Below are 22,938 nucleotides of genomic sequence, written 5' to 3' on the forward strand. Positions count from 1 at the left end.
CACATGAGCACATGAATTCTTATGGTCTTATCAATATGAATGTGGTAAAAATTTTAATTTGCACAAAGTGCACGCATATGAAGTAGTCTAGGAGTACATGAGCAAAAAAATAATTACCACACAATCAGTAACCAACACGTGGTCCACCCTCTCAAGAATAAAGATTTATCATGAGCTAGTTGGGCTACTATGGTTGCTCATGGTTTCCCTCATCCCACTCATAGATAAGTAGTTTCCCACAATAAAACCCACCCTTGGGACCAAGGAAAAAGTTCATAAAGACCCTTTCACAAAGACTCGCATCTATCTCTAAACAAACTATACATGTATGCATGAATTAAAACACATTAAATAAAAAAATGACCTTAGATCCCTCAGGGTTTTAAATATAACAAACTTAAACATTTTTTCAGATAAAAGTTTTTTAGATCATACCATAAGATGAATTAATATAGATGATTGGTTATGCTAACGTGTAGTCTCTCAAATTAATAAATTACACCGTCTATAAGATGAATGCATTTGATATATATCATTTATGATATATGATAATCAAATCATATTATTCTATGACATTCCTTAACAGATCGAAAGAAATAAAAAAAAAACTTCTTCATTTCTCGCACTTCAAAAAGGAAATAAGACATGAATTGTGTTAGAGAAAAGACAAGTAAATCCCTCAAAGCATGTGAAATCTCAGAAAAAGTCATTCTAGACTATCATATTCAAAAATTGCTTTCATTTGGTAACAAAAATGTGATAAGTAACCTCCTTGATAAGATAAAAAGTGACAATTTGGTGAAATGCAATTAATGCACCAATAGACACATTTTCTCATAAGGAATACAAAGACCAATGAAGCAAGCCTATGAGAGATGCTCAAGGATTTGAAATGGTCATTTTCATGAAGCACCTATATAAAAAAGTTTGAAGATTCAAAAATAAGAGAAAATAATCATTGTAAAAATTTTGTATTCATTCTTTTTATAAAAAGCTTTATACTAAATTGATTATATAGTAAGATAAAACAAGTGTTTTTCCAACTTTAAATCTGTGTTATTTCTTGAAGCTTGGAGAGGCTTGTTGTTAAAGAATACTTGGTTTTTGAAGCCTAGAGAGGTTTTATTGTTATAAAATACTTGGTTGTTGAAGCTTGGAGAGGTTTCATTATTCAAAGAATACTTGGGTAGTTACTTGAAAAGCAAAGATAAAGAATAATTAGGTTGATCCAAAAGTGGCTTATGAAAGAATACTTGTACCTTTGTAAAAGATAGTGAAACTTGATTAGGTTGATCAAGAACTGGACGTAGTCTCAGTGATTGAGATGAACTAGCTAGTATATAAATACTTTGTGTTGTGTTCTTTTCTCTTGACACTTTGTCTACATTTGTAAGGTCTTTAATACTATTTTACTGTTTCAAAAGGTGTTTAGTTTTTTATTGAAATTATTTAACCTTCCTTCTAGTATCTCTCTTTTCTCTACAAAACACATCACACACACCAAAATGATGCCTAACTCACATATCACGCTTATCACCCTGCTAGTTCAAGCCTAAACTTTCACCTAATTAGACAATTGTCTAAACTTCACAAATGACCAAGCATAACATGGATTTCACATTGCTAAGTCATTGTTTAGTCTTAACTTGCATCATGCACATAACTCATAAAACACACATAACTCATAACACAAGCAACACTTCATTTAATATATCAATCACATAACTTTTTCACGTGGCTCAATATAATAACAAATATTGTTCATAACCATATACATCTCAAACACATAACTTTAACCCTTAACCCTTAACCCTTATCATTTATATATCTGAATTACTCTTTAAACACTCACGTAACAACTCATAATGCTAAGTTCCTTTCACTTAGCTCTTAGTTCTTAACACTCACCATTATAACTCACAAAAACTCTTTCCTTATCTTAAGCTTCCATGACATCATTTGGTGTAAATGCAATATCTAGAGTTATATCTATGTTATCAAGTTGATATTAATTTTATTAGAAAGCTAAGACAATTATGACTTCTGTGTTGACTCCTAAGTGTTGGTTTTACCCAATATTTTTAAAATTGAACCAGTCATTAAACCAATCAAGACATCGGTTCAAGATTCAATGATTTAATCGTGGTTGAACCTATATTAATAAAATAATAATAATAATAATAATAATAATAATAGTTAAAAAATACAAAATAATATTACATAAATATAATATCATATTTTCATAAAATTAAATATTAAAATAAAACATCATTTTATATATTTTTATTTTTTAAAGTGCATGTAAAAGTCTAAATATAATATTTAAGTATAAATTTTCATAAAATATAACAATACATATTAACAAATACATATTTAGAGTAGAAAAATCTTAAATTATTATAATATAAAATATCATGATATAAAAGTTATAAATTAATATAAATGACTAAATTATATCTTTATAAGAAAATTATTAAAAATAAAAAAAATAACATTATTTATTCTAATTTAAATTTTTTATTAAATATATTTATTTATTTATCATAAAATTATTTTAAATATTTTATAAAAAAATTAAAAATACTGGTTCAATCCAATTTTCTAGATCGATTCTAAACTAGTTTTGAGTCCGTTCATCCAGTTTTTAATCAAGAGAGAAACTAAAGAGACTTTAGGATTGTCTCACTACCTAGAATTCTCATATATGCAATAAGTAAAGACAATCTCACTCTCCCTCTTACCTAAAAACATTGGAATAACATTTGCAACTAAGAAAAAAAGATACACAAGCACTACTAGGAAAAATAATTTTAAGAGTGGTTATTTCTTACTTTTAAGACCGGTTAAAGAATCTATCTTAAAAGAGACGATCTTAAAAGTCCAACTTTTAAAATTGATTGTTTCATAATCGATCTTAGAAGTATCAATTTTTAAGATGAACAACAGTGGCTAATCAAAGGTTGTGTTCAAACAAAACACTGCCAGAGATGAAGAACACACGTTCAGGCTACATTCATAGAGTGAAGGAGACATGCATAAGGGAGAATGACCAAGGGAGAGCGATGGAGGCACGAGGGGTTGCATTCATGGTGTGAGGGAGACTTAGTGAGGGAGAACAATCGACGAGGAGCGACGAAGGCACAAGGGGTTACATTCATAGAGCAAGAAAGATTGAGCAAGGGAGGTGCATGTGAGGGACAACGACTAACGTGGAGTGACAAAGACACAAGGGAATGCGTTCACAAAGTAAGGGAGACCATGTGAGGGAGGCACGCTCATGGGAGAACAACCGACAAGGAACGACAGAGGTGCGAGGGACTATATGTTCGCAAAGTAAGGGAGACTGAGCAAGGGAGGTGCACACTAGGGATAACAACCAAGGGGGAGCATTTCATACATAATTACGATACTTTTAAGATTGATTAAATTCTAACCAATCTTAAAAGTTATGTCTAATACAACTTTTAAGATCAAATATTAACAAAATCGATCTACCATTTTTAATATCAGTTCTTTTGTAACCAATCTTAAAAGTTGTGCCAAACATATCATTTAAGATCAATCATAGAATAATCAATCTTAAAAATGTTCACATTATTTACAAAATTATCATCACGTCACTTTTAAGATGAATTATCTTTTAATTGATCTTAAAATCCTAATTTTAAAACTAATTTTTGCACCAATGAAACTTCCACCAAGCACCGAGCTCCTTACTCATTAGGAAAGTGAAAAAGAGACACACATTTCTATCATCATCCTCAACATTTATTTATTATCAAGTACCTTATGTACGTTCTTATATATTTTAGGACTTATATATTTCATTGTCTTGATGCGACTATGATTAAGCAACTTCAGCTACGCATTGTTACAAGATAAGTTTAATAGAACACAAGAAAAAAAATATTTAGATTTATCAATAAAACCAATATCAGCAATACAATGAATACCATAAAATTTAAAACAGAACAATCAGTAACAACTAATTAAATACAAAGAGTAAATTAAAATATTAAATAATAAGTTTAGAGTAGCTTGGATTAAAGCACGCAGAGCACTATCCTTATAGGAAAACGTCCCTACTGCACTAGTAATTTTGAGTCTTATAGTGCGATCCTCTCCCAAGATACGTCAACTCGTTACCGTTCGAGTGCAGCGAAATATCCCCAAAGCAAAAAACACCGCTCCAAAGAATATATTTTAATAGTAAAAATAATTTTGAGAAAGAGATAAATAAACTTGTTGTGTATCTTTCTATCTTTTTATTTTCGCGTACCAATGTCTATATATATAAGCACAATATTAAAGACTTTTTATGCAAGACAAAGGATGTACACCACTCTTAAAGTGTAAGTTGTGCACTTGGATATTGCTAACCAATTAGAAAATTGGAGACTTGGTCAAAGTAAAAGAAAGCCATAATAGTTTTTGGTTTTTGAAACTTACAAATATTAAATAAAAACATAGATTAATTAAATTAAATATTTAACTTAAATTTTAAATTATGATAATTTCTCAAAATATATATATATATATATATATATATATATATATATATATTCTCATGTGGTGCTGTATAAATTTTATTTTTGAAATTTAAATTCGGTTATTTGTAATCATTATTCTAAATTTTATGTTTTATAGCTCTTAAATAATATGTAAAATGCATAAATTGAAATAACAATTTCAAAATTTTAAAAATAATATATCACACTGGTTATAATGAATTAAGATCAAGCTCATCCATATACTTTCACATCAATGGTTCTTGAAAAAGTAAAACGGTCCATCAATTAATGCTAGAAAAACTTGGTCTCGTATGGTTGGAATCAGTAGCATAAAGAATGACAATGTAGTTTCATTTGAAAAACCTAATAATGAATAATTCCCTTTAAGCTTTTGCTTCCCTACGTTAACGTGTTAAAATAGATAGTCACCCAATAAAGTAATATAACACGTTACAAAGAGAACTGGGGCCACCAATTTGACTTTAATCATCATTGGTCCCCATGATGACAAACTTGATGCACCTAGTTACCATCACTGTCTGCAATAGCAAACAACAGTTTAGGGATATGTTACATGTGTCTTGAACAAAAAAGATTGGTATTAGTGTAACTGATTTGTGTGGGTTTTCTTTTTTTCAACAAGGAATGGTTTGAACATCATTAGTAGTCCAAGTCCTTCAACTATATTCAGGACAAAGAAGACCATATGAGTGCCTGCAATTTAATGTACAATAGTAAGTATGATCCTAGTAATACAACTATCAAAGGAATCAATAATGCTCTTGATAAATATTGTCATCATAATCTAGTTAGACAATAGTTTATTTTACCAGGACAAACTACTCAAACACGAGGTTAGATAATTCACATGTGATTCAGTTCTACATTTGGTTTTCTCTTTGTCCTTTGTTTGTATTAGATTAATAGAAATATATGCAATATATCTAAACTTATGTGTACACAAATTAAAAGTTACTTCTAATGAATGAAGGCTAACAGACCATACACTGTTGTTGAAATGTTAAAAGAAAAACTATTATTGAACAATAAATGTGATTATTACCTCTAAATATATTATTAGGAGAGTCAACCTGAAATCCCTTAAATGAGGGAATTTATTTAGAAAGTAATTAGGAACTTTTTTTTTTCATTTTTATTTATCATTTTTTGATTGATTTTGTTTCCTTTTACTTTATTGTATCACATTATATGTATTTGAGATACAATCTCATTTAATCAATATCAAAAAATAGTTTTAATTTCATCTTTCACTTGCACAATTGTTGGAACTTTTTCTCTTTCGTGTCCTAGGGTGACCTTAATCATTGTACCCATGTCCTTCCATTAAGGAACCTTGTTTAATTGTTGATCTACCTAAAGACAACCTTAATTGTTGCATGGTTCCATCTTAGCAAAAAGCAAATCCACAACCTTCGTGTATTGGTTTTATAAAATTTTGGGTGTTTCCCCTTATCACCATGTTGAAAGTAAAATTAGAAACCACAATGACGAGTCCAACTCAGTTAAAATAATTGGATAATTACAAAGTATTTGAGCTCTGCATCGCTTGAATGGAAAGAACTATTTAAAATTATCCTAATTTCTCGAGACCTATCTCAAGGGAAGAGGACTTCTTTCTCATCTCTTGTCTTCTAGTCAAGACAAAAATGACACAAAATTAGACAATGCAAACACTCTAAAAAAGAAGTTCATTGCAAAAGATTGTGTATATGATTTTATGACTAGACTGAAGCCTAAATTTGACTAAGTTCGGATTCAAATTCCTAATATAGGCACATCTTCCTTAGAAGAAGCAATATCTATGCTTCGTGCACAATAAAGTAGGATATTATGCTTAAGCCTCAAAATATAAAGGCCAAGGGAGAAAGGACAAGAAGGAAGATCTTGGCTTCTTGGTTGTAATGTGTTATATACTCTCTCAAAGGCTAATTCGCCCCTTGTTAAATCCTTTTGAGGTTGGCCTTGCCTTGGTTGTGACAAAAAACAACGCAAAATTTCTCTTATAATTAAGATGGCCTGTGTCAACCGACTTTGATTCTAGAGACTGGAACTACTTGACAACAATATGTGCTTGAGCAAAAGAGGAAAAGCTTGAAAGCTCCATGGTCTCGTGGCTCGATCCTTTATAAGATAGAGTTGACTCGAATGCAGCTAGATGATCATTTGGGTCGAAAGATTCGTCGTATAACTCCATTGCAGGAAGCTATTGGAGTTGTTTTGGCACCTAGAAACTGATGAACAACTTATTAGGAAAAGGGCTAAGTAAATGAGATTTTTCTCATTATCATGTTGATTGGGGAAGACTTCATGAAAGAGAGCGAGCAACTGAAGATGCTAGTCATGATGTGAATGTGGTGGAGCTAGGACGGAAAGGAGATACATACTAAGAGACAAAAATATTAGAGAGGCCATGACATGGTGGAGTTTGTATGAAAGTGAAGCATCCCGAATTTTCTACTAAAATAATTGTTTAATTATTATTTATTTTTATATTTATATTAAGGTTATTTTCTTACAATTATTTTAATTAATTAAATAGATTTTATAAAAAAAATTAAACTTTAAATAATTATATAAATATTTGTAAAAATTATTTTATATAATATTTATTAAAGAAATGTGCTTTATGCCAATTTAATATTATATATATACATATATTATTAATTACTATTATTGTATTTTGTTCTAATTAATTGAGCTTATTTTAATAATTGATTTATTTATTTTATTAAGTGACAAAAGAGTTTTGTAATTAGGGTTAAAATGTTTAGCTGTTGGGTTAAAAGAGAGGTGAATTTTAAAAAGAGAGGTTTTTGAATAGTTATATTTTATGTTTTTCGGTCTTTCTTATCACGTGTTTACGCTATGAAGGCTTGGGAAAACCAGAGCTTGTAGGAGAACATTTTGGAGATCCACGTCCATCTTCTAGTGCTCATCAAGGTAAGCAGAAGTGAGTAGTCTCGCTTTGGGTGTGAGATGTATGTTGGGTTGTGAAATTGGCCTTCAACCTCTTCTCTATTGCTTGTATTCTATGAAGGGGGTTTTCACAATTAATTACATTAATCTTTTTTGGTCTTTTATATGATTTCTTATTATTTTTTTTTATGTTACATAGTTGTATATGTCTCCAATTTCGTGATTGAACCCATAATTGTGAAGTTTGGATTGCTTGTAAGTTCTTATGGGAATCCTAAATGGTTATTGTGTGAGTAGTTAATAGGGACATGTAATTAATTAGAATGTGAAATTGAGGTTGAATTTGAGTAATTGATGATATAATATGGTAGTATTAAGCTTTAATCGTGATTTTTACTGATTGAATTGAAATTTTTGATTTTTTGATTCTTATTGTACAACTTTCGCACAGTCCATAAGTCTCCTATGAACTGATATTGTGCCAAAAGTCAAATGGCCTGCATCGGATGCCATTTGATATTGTCCCTACAAGTTTTGGCATCCAGCGTGACCTTAGTCACGCAAGGCACAAGTGTGATAGAGAGGTTGTGGTCATCTTCACACTGAGCGCAATAATCACCACGTCGAGTGCGGTATTCTAAGAATTAGGTTTTTGACCTTCATAAGAATTGTAGTTCTAGATGTTAGCTTTCAAATGTCGTTAGAATAAACAAAAAAAGATGTCTAAAACTCAAGTTATGATCAAATTACTGAACGAATGTCAAGCTAACAAATTTAGGTTGAAACATAGCAATTTTGCGTGAATGGCATAATTAGCTCTTGAGATCAACATAGAAGTTGTAGATAATTGTCTTAAATTTCTAATAAAATTAATATCAACTTGATAACATATGTATAGCTTTAGATATGGTTTTTGGACTATATGAGGTCTTAGAAAATTAAGTTGTGAAAATGTAGTTTGTGAATGGTAATGAGGAATTGTTTTACCCTTTAAGTGTTTGATCTTACAAATGGTTTGAGGTAACTATATCAATATTTAGGAAATATAAATCATAGGAGAAAACAAGTATAAATAATTTATGATGTAAGTTAATTGTTAATGATTTAAGGTATTTTGGTGATAATGATGTCTAAGGACTTAATGTGTGATATTCATGAGGTTGCATGACTAGTTAAGTTATTGATTTAAATGCTTAGTGATGTTAATTTCTTAGTGACTATGGTTAATGTCTTAACATATGATTAGACAATTTCATAATGATTCTATCTTAAGCTGTATCAAATGATGTTGTGCAATTGTTTTGTTTGAACTATGAACATGTGTAATCATTCTTCAAAGTAATGTTGATAACTAGTTGTGGTATGTGAGTATGTTGTTAACACAATTTTGAGCTATATAGAAATTGATTGATATGCTCTAGTATTGATATAGTTGATGTGTATGGATTTTGTGAGGCTCATGTCATGAGAAGTCTAAGCAAGGTTTAGTTGCAATGTGATTATGAATTGAAAAGAGAATTGATGCACAATTGTGTGAATTGTTGTAATATGATAAGGCATTGATTCTTGGGTAACATGCATCATACGCATAACAATTGAGTCTTCGGGCAATAGTTGAGCCTTCAAGCAATAGTTGATAGTTGATTTGATTGGTGTTATATGTATATGCACTTTGAAATCTGTGTCCATTACATCATATGTATATGTATACAAGTGAATTTATATGATCATGACTTGTATTTGTTATATGATTTATGTATTATCAGTCAAATTTTATTTTGTTGTATCAATTAATCTGTATCAATAGATTTATATCTTTGTCTTTTTGCTTATGTTTGGCTATCCAATTATATTTTACACCGTGAGTCAAAGTGAGATTTTTCTCAATTCCCTTGTTTTGTGTATGTCTTTATTGAATGTTCTTGCAAGTGATTTACATCATGAGATTAAGGATGTTGCTGGTGAGGCCTAATTCTTATAGTTGGGTTTATGTTTCGATAGAATGTGACATCGGGACTTACTTAGAATTTGTGTTGATTTTAGTTATGTTTTTAGATAATGGTTAATTTAATGTATTATATTTTCTTTGGATATTAGTTGATTTTATTTTGTTAAAATGAGATACTTTCTATGTTGAACATAGTGAATTTTCATTATGATAAACTTCTTGATTTAGTTTTATTTATTTCAAATATTATGATATGTGGGGTAAAAAGGGTCACAAAAGGAGGAGCAGAGCCTCTCTTGCTCTGCTTGCAACTCTACAATTAGACACCTATGTTGATCCATAGTTTCTCGTTGTTGTTGAAGGAGTGCAACAAATTTAGCAAGGGACATCTCTAGAGGGGGCAATGTGGATGAATTCATGTTAGATGTCAAATTTACTTGAATTGGTTATTTAAAAGAAGACATCTAGTTTTTCCAAGCTTTTTTCTTTGTTTAAACCTCAAAATTAGTTAACTTTTGTAAGTAATATAAATAATAAATTATTTTTTATATTTGTAACTATTTAGCTAATTTATCCCAATTATATTTTTGTACAAGGTGCAAACTAAATCAAGTGGAAAAAACAAGACTCGGGAGAGGAATGCAACAAGATCACATTTTGAAACCAAAATAAGAATAAACAAAAAGATGAAAAATTGGCCAGGCCAAATTTCTATGGTCCAACCAAATTTGGGCAACAAGCTCCAAATTTCAACTAGAGCATAATGTGGCTAGGTGAAATTCATGTGGCTCGGTGAAATTATTACTTTAGGATGAAAAAGCCATAAATTTTCCTAGTGAAATTAATTTGGTTGGACAAATTTCTTACCTCAAGAAGAAAAAAAAACCTCAAATTCATTAGGAAAATTTATTTGGCTGGCCAATTTTAGCATAGGAAAAGACATTTTTTCTTGTTATAAAAGGAAAAAAGATTCATATTTGAGGATAATCTCTCACACTCTTTACTCTCAGACTCTATCTCTCTCTAGAATTTAGGCTTGGTGCAAGGAGGGAACTCACACCTGTTGTTCTTGATCTTGTTCTTGATCTTGAAGAGTGGAAGCTAAAGCAAGTGATGTAATATTTTGTAATCTTGAGTTGGCACTCCTTAATATGAGTCGCTAACTTTCCTTTTTGTTAGGATCAAATTTAATCAATTAACTTCAAGTATTTCTTTTGATCTATATACATATGTTTAGTTTCTATTTACTTTCATCAGTGATTCTCTTCTATTCTTATGTTTGTCTCATCTTGATTGTTTGTGACATGATTTATGATCTTGGATTGATTTGAAAATGGTTCTTGAATCAAGAATTGAATTGAATCATCTAATGAATAAAATTGCTAGGAATTTAATTCATTAGATGCCTAAATTGTCCCACTTAATGCAAGTTTTCTTCATTAATCATGCAAGGGATTAATGATCTATGAAGGTGTTGAACTAAATATCAAGGAAGAAATGTTTAGATATTATTTTCAATTGCATTGATGGAATAAATATGAGTTAAGCATGTGTTTTAGAATTATGAGTACATTGAATCTTGATTGGTGAAGTTTGAATTAAATATGATTTTACTACTTGTTGCATTTTATCATTAGTTTGAATTCCAAATTACAAAATGAAATATGTCTTATGTTAATAGAACTATGGATAGTAATTTCTTACTTAATTAGCTTGTGTGTGAAATTTGATCAAAATATCTATCAAGTTCATGTGGAGATGACTCATACTCACTACTAATTACAAGTTGATATTTGTACACTCGCCAAAGGATCAACAATTCACCACCAAATTGATGATGGCGAGGTATTCCAACCACAACACCTATATAGGTAATACATGTAGATTGGAGGAGTTCCCCTCTAGAGTAACAAAAGTTTACATTCTCTCCACAAAAGGTGGTGTAGAGAGAGACATATGAATGTTCTCTAGTAGTTTTTCGCTTCACGTGTTCACCTTTTGTACAAAAAAGGGAATAATAGGTTCCCACATATGATGTCAATGTTCGAGCAATGACCATGAAATAGACTAGTGAAGCAAGGTTCCAATGAATCTACACTAAGCAAGTAGGCTCAACAATGGTGACCACCTGCAAACACTCCAATGCTCAAGTCACCATGTGATTTAGTAGAGTAACAAGGTAAACTTAGAGTGTAAAAATACCTGAGTATGATATTGTTTATCTAGAAACTAGATAGTGACAAAGAAATGAAGAGTTAGTTAGGTCATGTAAGAGTTTGTTAGGATATTCCCGACATAAAGCACGATGAGATTGCCCATGACATGGAAACCATGAATTGATCAGTTTCATAATGATCTCAAACGATGTCTCGGTCAAACCCTAGGTTTATATGTTGGCTAGCCTATTAGCCGATTAAAGTATGAAAATGATAGGCGAATAATGGAAAAGGATATTTTGACTAGGATTAGGTCGGTTTGACCTTATATTGTAACAATTACTAAGAAACTTTTACCCTAAACATAGAGATGAATACTCTAATATGATGTGTCTAATGCATTCCTTCATGGTGATTTAATTGAGAAAATCTATATGAATATTCCACCTAAATTTGAAGGTGACAAAGGTTGCAAGGTGAATACCCTAGGCTCTTTGCGGACTAAAATAGTCCCCTAGAGCATGGTCTAGGAGATTCAAAAAAGCTATGAAATTGTTTGTGTATAAGCAAAGTCAAGGTGATTACAACCTTTTTATTAAATGCACAATTGCAAAGGGAGTAACTACACTCCTAGTTTATGTTGACAACATCATTATAACATGAAATAATGAAAAAGAAAAAGGTGATTTGAAGTAGGGGTAACAAAAAAAGTTGAACCTGTCAGGTCAATTTGCTTGGTCCTGCCAAAAATAGAGGTGAGTTAGGTAGTTCAATCCAATAACCCTACACGCCTAACCCACTTCAATGGGTTAAAAGTGAGGTAGGACAAATTAGCCCATCAAGTTAACCTATTTAGTAGAGTCTCAAAGTGAGTCGGGACCCGTGGGTCAACCCGGCCCACCTTGAAAACGGATCGGGCCGGGCCAAAAAAATTTGAAATTTTATAGTAGGTGGGTATATCTCAACCCAACCCACTTTGACCCGTCCCACCCGGGCTAAACCCGTGGTGGGCCGGGTAGCCCACCAACCCACCATTTTTTTTTTGCAACAAAAATTTAAGCATGATTTGTAGTTAATTTTGTATGATGGGATATTAAAAAAATTTTATTTTAGACTTTTATCATGATTTGTATTTAATTTTGTATGATGAATCATGACTTATGACTATCAATGATGCTAATTTTATGACTATTGTTAATTTATAATTAATTTTAAATTTTAAGTTTTGTTGATAATTTTTTTTTTACTTTTTGGTGGGCTGGTGGGCTGGCCCGTATAGCCCACCAACCCGTGGTAGGCCGGGCCGGGCCAAATTTTTTTTTAAAAAATTAAAAGTGGGCCGGGTTGGGTTGGCTCGTTTTTAAAGTGGGCCAAGTCGCTTATTCAAACCAAGGGATCTTTATATCCAACAAAAATATGTAAACGATTTACCAGCAGAAACTAGGAAGCTTGGATGCAAACTAGTCACAACCCTTGTTGACCCAAATACTAAATCGAGAGAAGCCCAAAAAAAATCAGTTGTTGACAACCAAATGTATCAAAGTTTGGTGGGGAAACTTATAAAACTTGCTCACACAAGGCTAGGTATAGCATACTCTATGAGTGTGTGATCAGCCAATTTATGCAGAATTTGTAGAGAATCTAACCTGCAATCTATATAAATGCTTTAAAAGGAATTTTCTTCAAGAGGAATAGTACCCTAGCCTTAGAAGCGGATGCTGACCAAGTAGGATCCTTGGTAGATAGAAGATCAACTTCTGGTTAATATGTACCTTTCTTAGGGGGAATTTAGTAAACATGGGGAGCAAAAAACATATCCTAGTAGCCAGGTCATCAACAAAATCTGAACTTAGAGCAATTGTTCAAGGACTATGCGAAATACTACGGCTGAAAATTATTCTAAATATTTAAGAATCAGATTGAAGGGTACAATGAAGCTATGATAAGAACTCAACAATCAACAATGAAGCATGATAAGACCAAGAATAATGAAATTGATAAAAATTTCATTAAAGAAAAGTCGGAGGAAGGCCTAGTGTATGTGTTCTATGTTTCATCACAACAACAATTAGCTTATATTCTTACAAAGGGGCTGAACATATCATGTTTTTGTCATCTTATATATCATCAAGCTGGGAATTGATGACATCTATTCCTCATCTTGAGAGGGAGTATTGAACAGTACTTGTAAGAGGGAATATTGAATAGTAAATATGTAATGATTAGTTGTAAATATATAAGGAAAGTCAACATGAAATCATTAAATCAGGGGATTTATTTAAAAAGTAATTAGGCAGTTTTTGTATTCCTTTTTATTAGGATTGTTTTTGTTGAAAACAGAACATGAAAAATAAATGTGTATGACTAAACAAAAATAGAGGTATAGATTAGAAAATCTGTAACATCACACATACAAAAGGGGCAAAAACTAATCTAATATATTTGACTTATGAACTCAGTTTTGTACACGTTAAAAGTATTTACAACAAGTGCTTAAATACTAAATCTGACTAACGCTTGACTGGATAAAGCAGACAACAAAATATGACTAAGCTAACAAGTAAACATTACTTGCATGCACAACTTAGTTTTTCTGAATATAAGCAATCTTTAACCAAACTTACAAGCAAAACAGAAAATTGTAGAGATTTTAAAATATTTAATTAGAACAGTGGAAAAATCTCAACTTCCAACAATTTTTGCTATGTTTTTAACTTTATCGTATGACATTATATATTTGAGGTACTATCTCATTGAATCAATAACAGAAAATAACTCTGCTTCCATCTTTTTCACAACTATAGACTAAAATTAGAGAAAAGGTTCCCATCTGCCATATATTAAACGTTAGAACCAGCACAAACAAATTACTTGAGCATCATACCTGGGAGGAATGAAGCATCCATCCGCTTTTGTGACCAAGTTAATCTGCATTGACCATGGTCATATAAGAAAATTGGAGATAATTTTTAACTATCATATATGTAGTCAGACAGTATGTGGTCAAACACTTCTTAGCATGAAGTTTCAGGCACAAATGAATTTGATTAATCTATCCTATTATAGATCGTAAATGAAAATACCTGTACATTAATATGCAAGTGTTATAGCAATTATCGTATGAAATATTTATCCCTTTTAGATGTCTACATTGACATTTTTGAACTGACAGGTAAGTTGAACAAAATCTGAAGAAATTATAGGAACACTCACATTGCACCACCTGTAGCAGGGCCAATAGCTTTGAATAGAGACATGCCTGTCATAGAAATGCCATTAGCGGCCCCCCTTTGGTGTTGTTCCTGTTTTCCAAATCAACATGTCATCATCAATAACTAGTCTTAACTATTTATAGGAACAAAAGACAATGGAATTATCCAAAAAAATTACCACTGCTCGGTTTTGTAGAAGGAACAAACCAGTATTAATGGTCACCTAAATCCGATAAAAAAGAGTATAACCAGTCAAATTTTGTAGCATAAAGAACTTTTCTGAATCAATTAAACTGATATCATGAGGTTTATTGAATCCAATTCAATTTTAAACCCTCAAAAACACTAATATTTGGCTAAATAAATAAAAAGATGCACTTACTGATAGAATATTCTTCAAAATTGATGCAATACTTAAGACTACGTACAGTGCAAAGCCTGACAACAAAGCTATGAAGGGGTAACTTTGCAAAAGTGGTATTGCTAGCATCTGCATATGGACCAAAGTAACAGAACATATTTCAAATAACAATAAAAGAAATGCTGAATGCAATAATTGCCACAAGTAGGCTAGAACTAACCCCTGAGATGCGACCAATACCAATGGGTCCACTAGCTTTTTCCACAGATGGGTATATGGTAAGTTGGTAAATGATAAGTGCAAGACCTTAACATTTAAGAAGTCAGTAATTCTACAAAATATCTATTATACAATAGGAATACAGAGATCAACATTAAATGTAAATTTTTTCTACATCTTTGTCACTATCAAACCCAAAGTACAAGCAATCTTGATAAACGTATAGAACTAAAGGAATAACTTCAATATAGTTCAAATGGTATTGTATTATTCAATATTGTTCCAAACTGATTATAATGCAAACTTTCCTATTATTCATGCTTCCTTTTTTATGAAGATAAAAGAACATTTTTGTCAAAGTAATTGCATCTTGAAGTGTGGTAACTAGAAAATATGATTAAGATTATATTCCAGATGTCTACAGCATTTGATATCAAAATATACATATGTTAAGTTACAAAGCCACATTCAGAATATGATCCTAGGTCAAGAAACTCATTCTCAAAATTATGGCCATGACCCCGACTTGTCCAAACATTCCACCAAAGTTTGGAAACCCAAGTCTATAAAATTCATTGATCACCAAGACTTGAGAAAAACCCTCTCAGGAAGCTACCATATGGCCTTGTGTAAATGCATAAAATTTATGAGCAATCTTTAGGGAGGGAAAATTAGGAAGGAAACATGTATGCCCAACGTTAATAAGCATCTATTGTTGGTTCTAGAGATGCACCTGATATTGAAAGAACATTACCAACATCATCAGTTGTAAAGTTCAAACCCCCCAGCCTTTGAGGACTCACAGCCCATAATGAGAAAACCTAAAGAAAGCATGATGAATGAATGTTGTTCACTTAAAAATGCATGGATAAATGAAGGAAAATTCAATTTATTAAAAGAGGTGCATAATCCATTTTTAGCCTAACTAGGAATCATACCTCTTGATAAGCAATATCATGAAGTGCAAAAACACAATAAACAATGATAGATGACATTAAGGGCCAGTTCAGGAGGAGGTTTTCATTCTTTTGGATTATCTTAACTGTGCCAGCCCCTCTGCTTCCATTTTCTAAAGCTTTGGCATCATCTATGGATGCATTGCTACAATTGTGATTGTGAAGTGTTTCCTGCATGTATTTTAAACAATTGTATTTATGTGGTGGGAGACACACCAGACAATAGACACAGTGAAAACAAAGCAGAGTTGAGCTGAAAAAAATCATATAAAAATGGTTTTACATTATAAAATGTCATCATAAAAATGTTAAAAGTAAAATCCACAATGTAAAGAAGATAAAAACAACTTTAGTCAACAAACAGATATGTAAGAATGTAAGATAGATACCGGAATCCAGATACAGCCAATAGCTACTACAAATGCAATTGCAGATATTATAAAGTTGGGCAAGAAGTATGGAAACCTGCAGAATGATTTGTTTTGGAAAAGGAAAATCAGCACATCATTAAAGGAATAACGATAGAAAGACAAAGACAAGTGGAAAATTGAATCCTTAAATTTTATAAAATCAAAAGCAGGAGAAGTCCACTTACTTATCCCAAAACGAATCCTTTGGAAATATATGTGGGTACTTCTCTACTGGCTATACAATGAAAAATTCACAAAGTATTAAAGAAACAAGTGACAAATGTGCACATAAATGTTGGCCATAAACCCCGGCCCCCGCATGCATGCACTCTCTCAAAGAAACTTATGTACTTTTTTCTTGTGTACAATGATTGCAATGAGGTTAAAACCTATGACTTCATGTATATTATCCCAATGTACTTAACAATGCAAAATGTGAAAAACATGCAAAAGACAATTTTTTTTGTAAGGCAGATGGATTTTTTCAAAAGATTTTAATCCTCAATTAAATACAGAATTTCTGGCATTAACCTTTTTAACAGCCAGGCGTCTTTCAATTTAAAAAAAAAAAAAAAAAAATCATCTTATGAGAAAACAAAATTCAAAGGTTTCTGCAAGATTCATCTTATACTTCAGATAGCAAAGAATATTGATATTACTTGAGCCAAATAGCCTCCCAATGCTGGGCCGATGATTAAACCTATGCCCCAAGCTGCACTGACCTAAAAGAAAACCATACTTTCAATTATTATTGCACAAATGTAGTTTTAAGAACTAATAGTATAAAAGAGTTGGTGATGCTTACAGTTGACAGTCCTAGAGCTTGGTGTTCTTCTCGAAAAAGTTCAGTGGCATAGGCCTGTTAGGAAAATAGATGTACAAATCGAAGTTTGAATGGGTTTGAACAAGTTATATATCCAAGTGCACACACATCCAAAATTTGTGTCCTGGTACTGGGGGATTAAACATGAATGTCCTAACAATTAGGAGTGAAAAATATGATACCTTCACTGGTCCAAGCAAACCATTTAAACTTCCTAGAAGAAATCTCATGATAACAGCCATCCAAAAACTAGTACTAAGGCCAAATAGTGTGTTGAAAATGACACTGAAATCAAGTAAGAATTGATAATTATGGGAAGCTGCATAGCATAATTTAAAGAACGAATTCAATTCATTGACAGGTAAACTTACACTGTGATAATACCTATAACTATAACAGGCTTTCGACCAAAGCGGTCAGCTACAATTCCCCACATTACAGATGTCAAACATCTTCCAAGCATGAATGCAGAACCTACAACATTTTTTTATCATACAGGTATTGCTAATAAAGAATTTACATGAACTATTAAAGACTTCAAACAATGGAAATACTAGAAGCAATATTACCTACATAACCAGCATAAGAACTTATATCAGCTTCTGTTTTTGCAATATGAAAATCCCTTACCTGAAAATAAATCTCGCATTATTGATGATGTATATTAAGTGCATCAGCACAAAGTTAAACATTAATCAAAGATTTGATTTCTTGAGTATTTCATAACGAAGGACAAAGCAGAAGGGAGAGCAACAAGCAGTTAAAATTTGACTTTGGCACATATAACAGGTTGCAATTATCAGTCCCACGGCAAAATTATTATTATTATTTAGGAAAACTAATTGTATACTGAAGAATAAATTGATGTTGCAATAAGATATACTTTCCATTAATAGCAATTTCTTTCTAAATTAAAAATCTCCCATTCAAAATATCTCAAATACATCTCTTCGTTCTGTATGTAATCCATGGCCATGGGCATTCCAACAAACATAAAACTAATTTGACTTGGTTATAGTGGGAACCTGCTACAGCGAAAGGACTTTCTTTTTCAACCATTTAAAATTCCTTTTGTGACTGGAATAAAGATCTAAAGTATGAGTTTATCCAAGTACAGTAAACCAACATTATGGACTATGGACTATGGAGCCAATTATATATATTATATATAAAAAAAATGATGATTAAACAGTGAATAAAATTTCCAAGAATTGTGTTCAGACAACTTCCAACAATGTCACAAAATCATAGTATAGATCAAGTGAAAAGGTAACAATAGTAAACCCCAATAGATAGTTAAACTCACCATAAAATAGAGGAATGGAAAGAGAGATGATATAGGCAGTGCTGCACAGGATAAAATAAAGGGACATCAGAAAGAACAAACTGGCAAAGTAGTTTCAACTGATTGAGAAAGACATAAAAATGCCAACTGGTAAAACATGGAATCAAACACTGATTTTCCTTTCAAAATATTAAAATTGAAAATTCCATAAAACATTTTAGCATTTAATTTTAATTCTCCCACACTACTCATCACTGCTTTTTGAGCTATGGTACACAATTTCGGACATTCAAGAGAAAGCTTAAATAATCACATCAATTCAATCAGTCACCAGTCACCACTAAGGGGTGGCCCTTTTTCTTATTTTCTCCAAGAAAAGAAAGGGGATGAACCGAGGTTAGGAAGCATACAACTTAAAAAAGACTAGTATTGCTGTTTTAGCTGAAAAGGTTAACTGTTTAGGTAACATCTCAGTTTTATATTCAGTTTCAGTTCTGAAGTTTGGATCCAATTTTTATGCCAAACTCCCTGAACTTTGAGCTACTTTAGCAACTCCTGTAGGCCAACTTTGTTCGTCTGATGCAAAAGCACCTAAGAGCAGGCAAAAACATCAGATGATTCTCATGAGAAAGGACCCTGACACCACAAGTTAAGGAACCTAAGTACAATTCATATTAGATCATCAAAAATAATGTTGATATAATTGAAATAACAACTAATGTGATTTTAGATATAATATATTCATATGTTTAGTCTCATGCTAAAGAATTGATATTTACTTGAAACAACATAAGGTAGTTCTTGTTTTTGAATAAAAAATATATATATTTCATTAGCAAGTACTTCACTTCACAATCAATTTTAACAAAAATCAGATTCATTCAAAATCAGTTTGGTGACTGCTCAACCAAACACTCAATAAGCATTTAGTTAGAACAGTAGCCTTAATAAACATGGCAGTCACACAAACACCCCAAAAGTCCCAAAACGGTAGAACTGGAACAAGCAACTTTTCCAAAAGTGAAAATACTCAAAATGGAGTTAAACGCGTACCAGCACAAAGCACCACCATCCATATGATCAAAAGATTTCTAACGGATACACCTTGTCCCTCACTCAACTCTTTGGCTTGATCCACTTTGCAACCAGGGCAGTCCTCATAGTACTTCCTCTCCAACAAAGACTGTTTAACATTACCCTCTCCCATGTTTGTGAGAGAACCCCACCACTTGTGTCGCTATATCACTTTACATGCATCATTTAACCACAAACAAGATAGTCAGAAAAGGTATCAGGCCACTTTGTTTCGAAGCACAAAATGTAAACAAACTTGCACCAAACCAAAGGAAAAACTCTTGGACTTGTCTTTGGTTTAAGAATGAAAAAGGAACGTGAACAACACAAGGTCAAGTCTCACACGAAATATAAATAAGATCCACATATTGGGATTCAATCAAATTCCCGCATTTAAGACGATAAACATGATTTACAAACATACACCGAGTCTTCGTTAGTATAAGGTATCGATCGATGCCACATGTCATGGATTCGATAAAATAATTAAGAATTAAATATATTTAATTTAAGATAAATTTATTTTGAGTTCTTCAAATTTAAAAAAATTAAATCCTAATTCTTATACTACTAATTGTGATTTTGTGACACTTTACATTAAGGGAATTCATGTGCTGACTGACCGGTTAAATATGGAGCAATTCATGAAGATAACTTGTTAGCTTGGAATGAGTGTTCCTAGACATCTCAAATGGAAGCAACTCATTTGAGTTGCTTCATACATTGAAAAATAAAAAAAATGATTATTAGTGTGCTATGTCAGTATTAAGCAACTCAAACACAAATTTATTCTAATGATAAGAAACTTTAAAAAATTCAACTTTTAAAATTTTTTTTCTAATTATTTATGAACCAAATTTAAATTTTTATTAAAAAGGATAATTGTACTACTGTTTACGGTGGAAATTCGTTTTATGGATCCTTTTTATTCGAACTAGCACTATAACGGTTTCAATTTAGGTATGTCAGTGTGTTTATAACTTTACTAAGAACAAAGACGGAGTGGATGATTTTAATAATTACTTGTTTCCAAATATTCTTCAATGGTTACCAGTAAGTAACGTCCATGCACGCAAATAATGATACGAACAGAATGAACAATACATATATTTCCAATACAAATCATGGTTCAACTTGCATACTGTTCTAGAATTACCATATCAAAGTGCTATAACTACGTGATTAACAGAAATAACTAAAAGAACTAGGCTAATCCTACTCCTAAAAGCGAAAGAAAAGTGGCCGAGAAGTGGTCATACCCAAAAATGATTCCTCGCATAGAAGCCATGTGTGCAGGCAGAGAATGCTTCAGAATTTGGTTCAAGTATGAGTTTTCCGACCCTGTGACAATGCAGGCTTCTTGATTTTATAGAGTGAATCAATGACGGTTAACTCACTCAAATGTTAGTGCACGTAGGCCACTATGAGATAACCGCTACCCACTATGCTCATTAGGTGGCTTCTAAAGTGTAACTTCTCATAACCGTTCTTCGCGTATACTAACTTCTCGACTTGGACGCTAACTGTCTTTGTATGGTCATCAGTACTCACACAACTTCACCAAGTCTCGAGCATTGTTCAACTCGAAATAATTATCTTCGATCTCAAATCAACTATTATTGACAGGGGTTAATCTCAATTTTTCGAGAAGTTTTATATATGCTTCAAAGTTTTTCGACTATATTTCTAACATGAATATATAAAACTCCTAATACGTTCCAGATAGGTGTTCATCCTCCTCCATCTTTCAATTAGCTTCATAAGTATATCTTTCGATTTCCCTGGTTTTCGAGTAGCCCCAACAACTACAATAAAAAAAATACGAGAAAAATACACAATAAGTAGATATTAAAAATAAAATAAAACAAAAGTAAATACATAAACATTATACGAAATTAATTTTCATCATTATTATTTATTATTTCTGAAACGTTCCCAAATATGTTCAATAAGATCTGTTTAAAATCTGGTAAGGATTAAGGGACGGTTGTTTGAGGAAACAACTCTCTCTCTTCTTCAGGCAACTCATGTTGCCATGTCAGAGTCCTCCAATGATAAGAAACCGAGGCTTGAGTTACTTCATGGGCCAAAGAATTTCCATTGAAATTGCTCTTAGATCTTTCCTATTTGTTAGCTGATATGATGGGCGTAACCCACGTTTGCTCTTAATCCTCTTGGTTTGTTTTCTTTCGTATCTGATATACATAAAAAAATACTACTAATTATCTTTATTATGAAAACATTACAATAAACTTAGTACATAATATATAATTATTTTAATGTCACTTTTATATATATTATTAATCATCTGTAAACTAAAACAAGAATTTTAAAAATTACATAAATTATAAATAATAATTTTAAATTTAAGAGGTAAAAAGAAATTTACTCTAAATTGAAAAGAATAAAAAGATATTTAACTAAATAATTAATTACCTTTGCTACTCGTCGACAGGCACATGACAGTGCTCTTTATTTGGGGGCACTACAGTGAAAAGGACTCATGAGTCATGTGTCCACAAGAAAGTGAGTTATTTTCTTTCTTGTTAGTAAACTTCTATAGTCTTTTACAGATCAGAAAAGAGATGTCCACATGTGACCATCAATGCACGCAGTACACGTTGAAAAATGGCCAATGGGGAGAATGCTGATTGGGAATTAAGTTATTCAATCTCCGTATCTAACACGATAAAAAATGGGAAGAATACAAAGGGAAAGGATCTTGCTTTGCATCAAAAGTCAAATTTAAGACATAAAAGCTTGTCCAATTGGTTAAGAACCGAAAAGTACCTTAAAAAATTGTGACTTCGATTCTTCTAGATATGAAGACTTGATTCATTAGTTAGTGTTCTTTGAATACATCTATAACAGCTTATTATTGAACCTTGAGATGTGTTCTTGGTGAGACCAACTTTTCTAAACTTTTTCAAATCAAATAAGTAGGGATGACAAATAAACTCGTACTTGTGGATAATACTTGAACCCGTCTTGATTTTGATGGTAAATATCTAGTATGACCGGATGCGAGTACGAGTAAAAGTCGATA

The 22,938-nt window shown here is 31.8% G+C and overlaps 1 protein-coding gene across 6 annotated transcripts in view; it reads right to left on the bottom strand.

Annotated features, from left to right (window-relative positions):
• LOC109815502 (protein ZINC INDUCED FACILITATOR-LIKE 1) overlaps window positions 1–20,290 on the bottom strand; it is an 84,481-nt gene extending 64,191 nt beyond the window's left edge. The window contains exons 1-18 of one of the 6 annotated variants that reach the window (XM_029274803.2): window positions 20,160–20,290; window positions 19,872–20,063; window positions 18,840–18,880; window positions 18,103–18,163; window positions 17,905–18,007; window positions 17,716–17,818; window positions 17,516–17,569; window positions 17,370–17,432; window positions 16,896–16,945; window positions 16,690–16,765; window positions 16,283–16,471; window positions 16,078–16,165; window positions 15,346–15,431; window positions 15,147–15,254; window positions 14,943–14,987; window positions 14,766–14,854; window positions 14,437–14,480; window positions 4,842–5,225 (exon numbers count right to left, since the gene is read on the bottom strand). In XM_029274803.2, coding sequence (XP_029130636.2) covers window positions 5,113–5,225; window positions 14,437–14,480; window positions 14,766–14,854; window positions 14,943–14,987; window positions 15,147–15,254; window positions 15,346–15,431; window positions 16,078–16,165; window positions 16,283–16,471; window positions 16,690–16,765; window positions 16,896–16,945; window positions 17,370–17,432; window positions 17,516–17,569; window positions 17,716–17,818; window positions 17,905–18,007; window positions 18,103–18,163; window positions 18,840–18,880; window positions 19,872–20,025 — 1,467 coding nt within the window. In that variant the 5' untranslated portion in view covers window positions 20,026–20,063; window positions 20,160–20,290 and the 3' untranslated portion in view covers window positions 4,842–5,112. Of the gene's footprint in view, window positions 1–4,841; window positions 5,226–14,436; window positions 14,481–14,765; window positions 14,855–14,942; window positions 14,988–15,146; window positions 15,255–15,345; window positions 15,432–16,077; window positions 16,166–16,282; window positions 16,472–16,689; window positions 16,766–16,895; window positions 16,946–17,369; window positions 17,433–17,515; window positions 17,570–17,715; window positions 17,819–17,904; window positions 18,008–18,102; window positions 18,164–18,839; window positions 18,881–19,228; window positions 19,455–19,871 lie in introns of those variants that run through there. The other 5 variants (XM_029274801.2, XM_020380245.3, XM_020380246.3 and 2 more) reach the window with 5 other exon arrangements.
• Between the last annotated feature and the right edge of the window lie 2,648 nt (window positions 20,291–22,938).

The sequence above is a fragment of the Cajanus cajan genome, chromosome 8, assembly GCF_000230855.2.
Source record: "Cajanus cajan strain Asha chromosome 8, NIPB_CcT2T_4, whole genome shotgun sequence".
NCBI classification, from domain to species: Eukaryota; Viridiplantae; Streptophyta; class Magnoliopsida; order Fabales; family Fabaceae; genus Cajanus; species Cajanus cajan.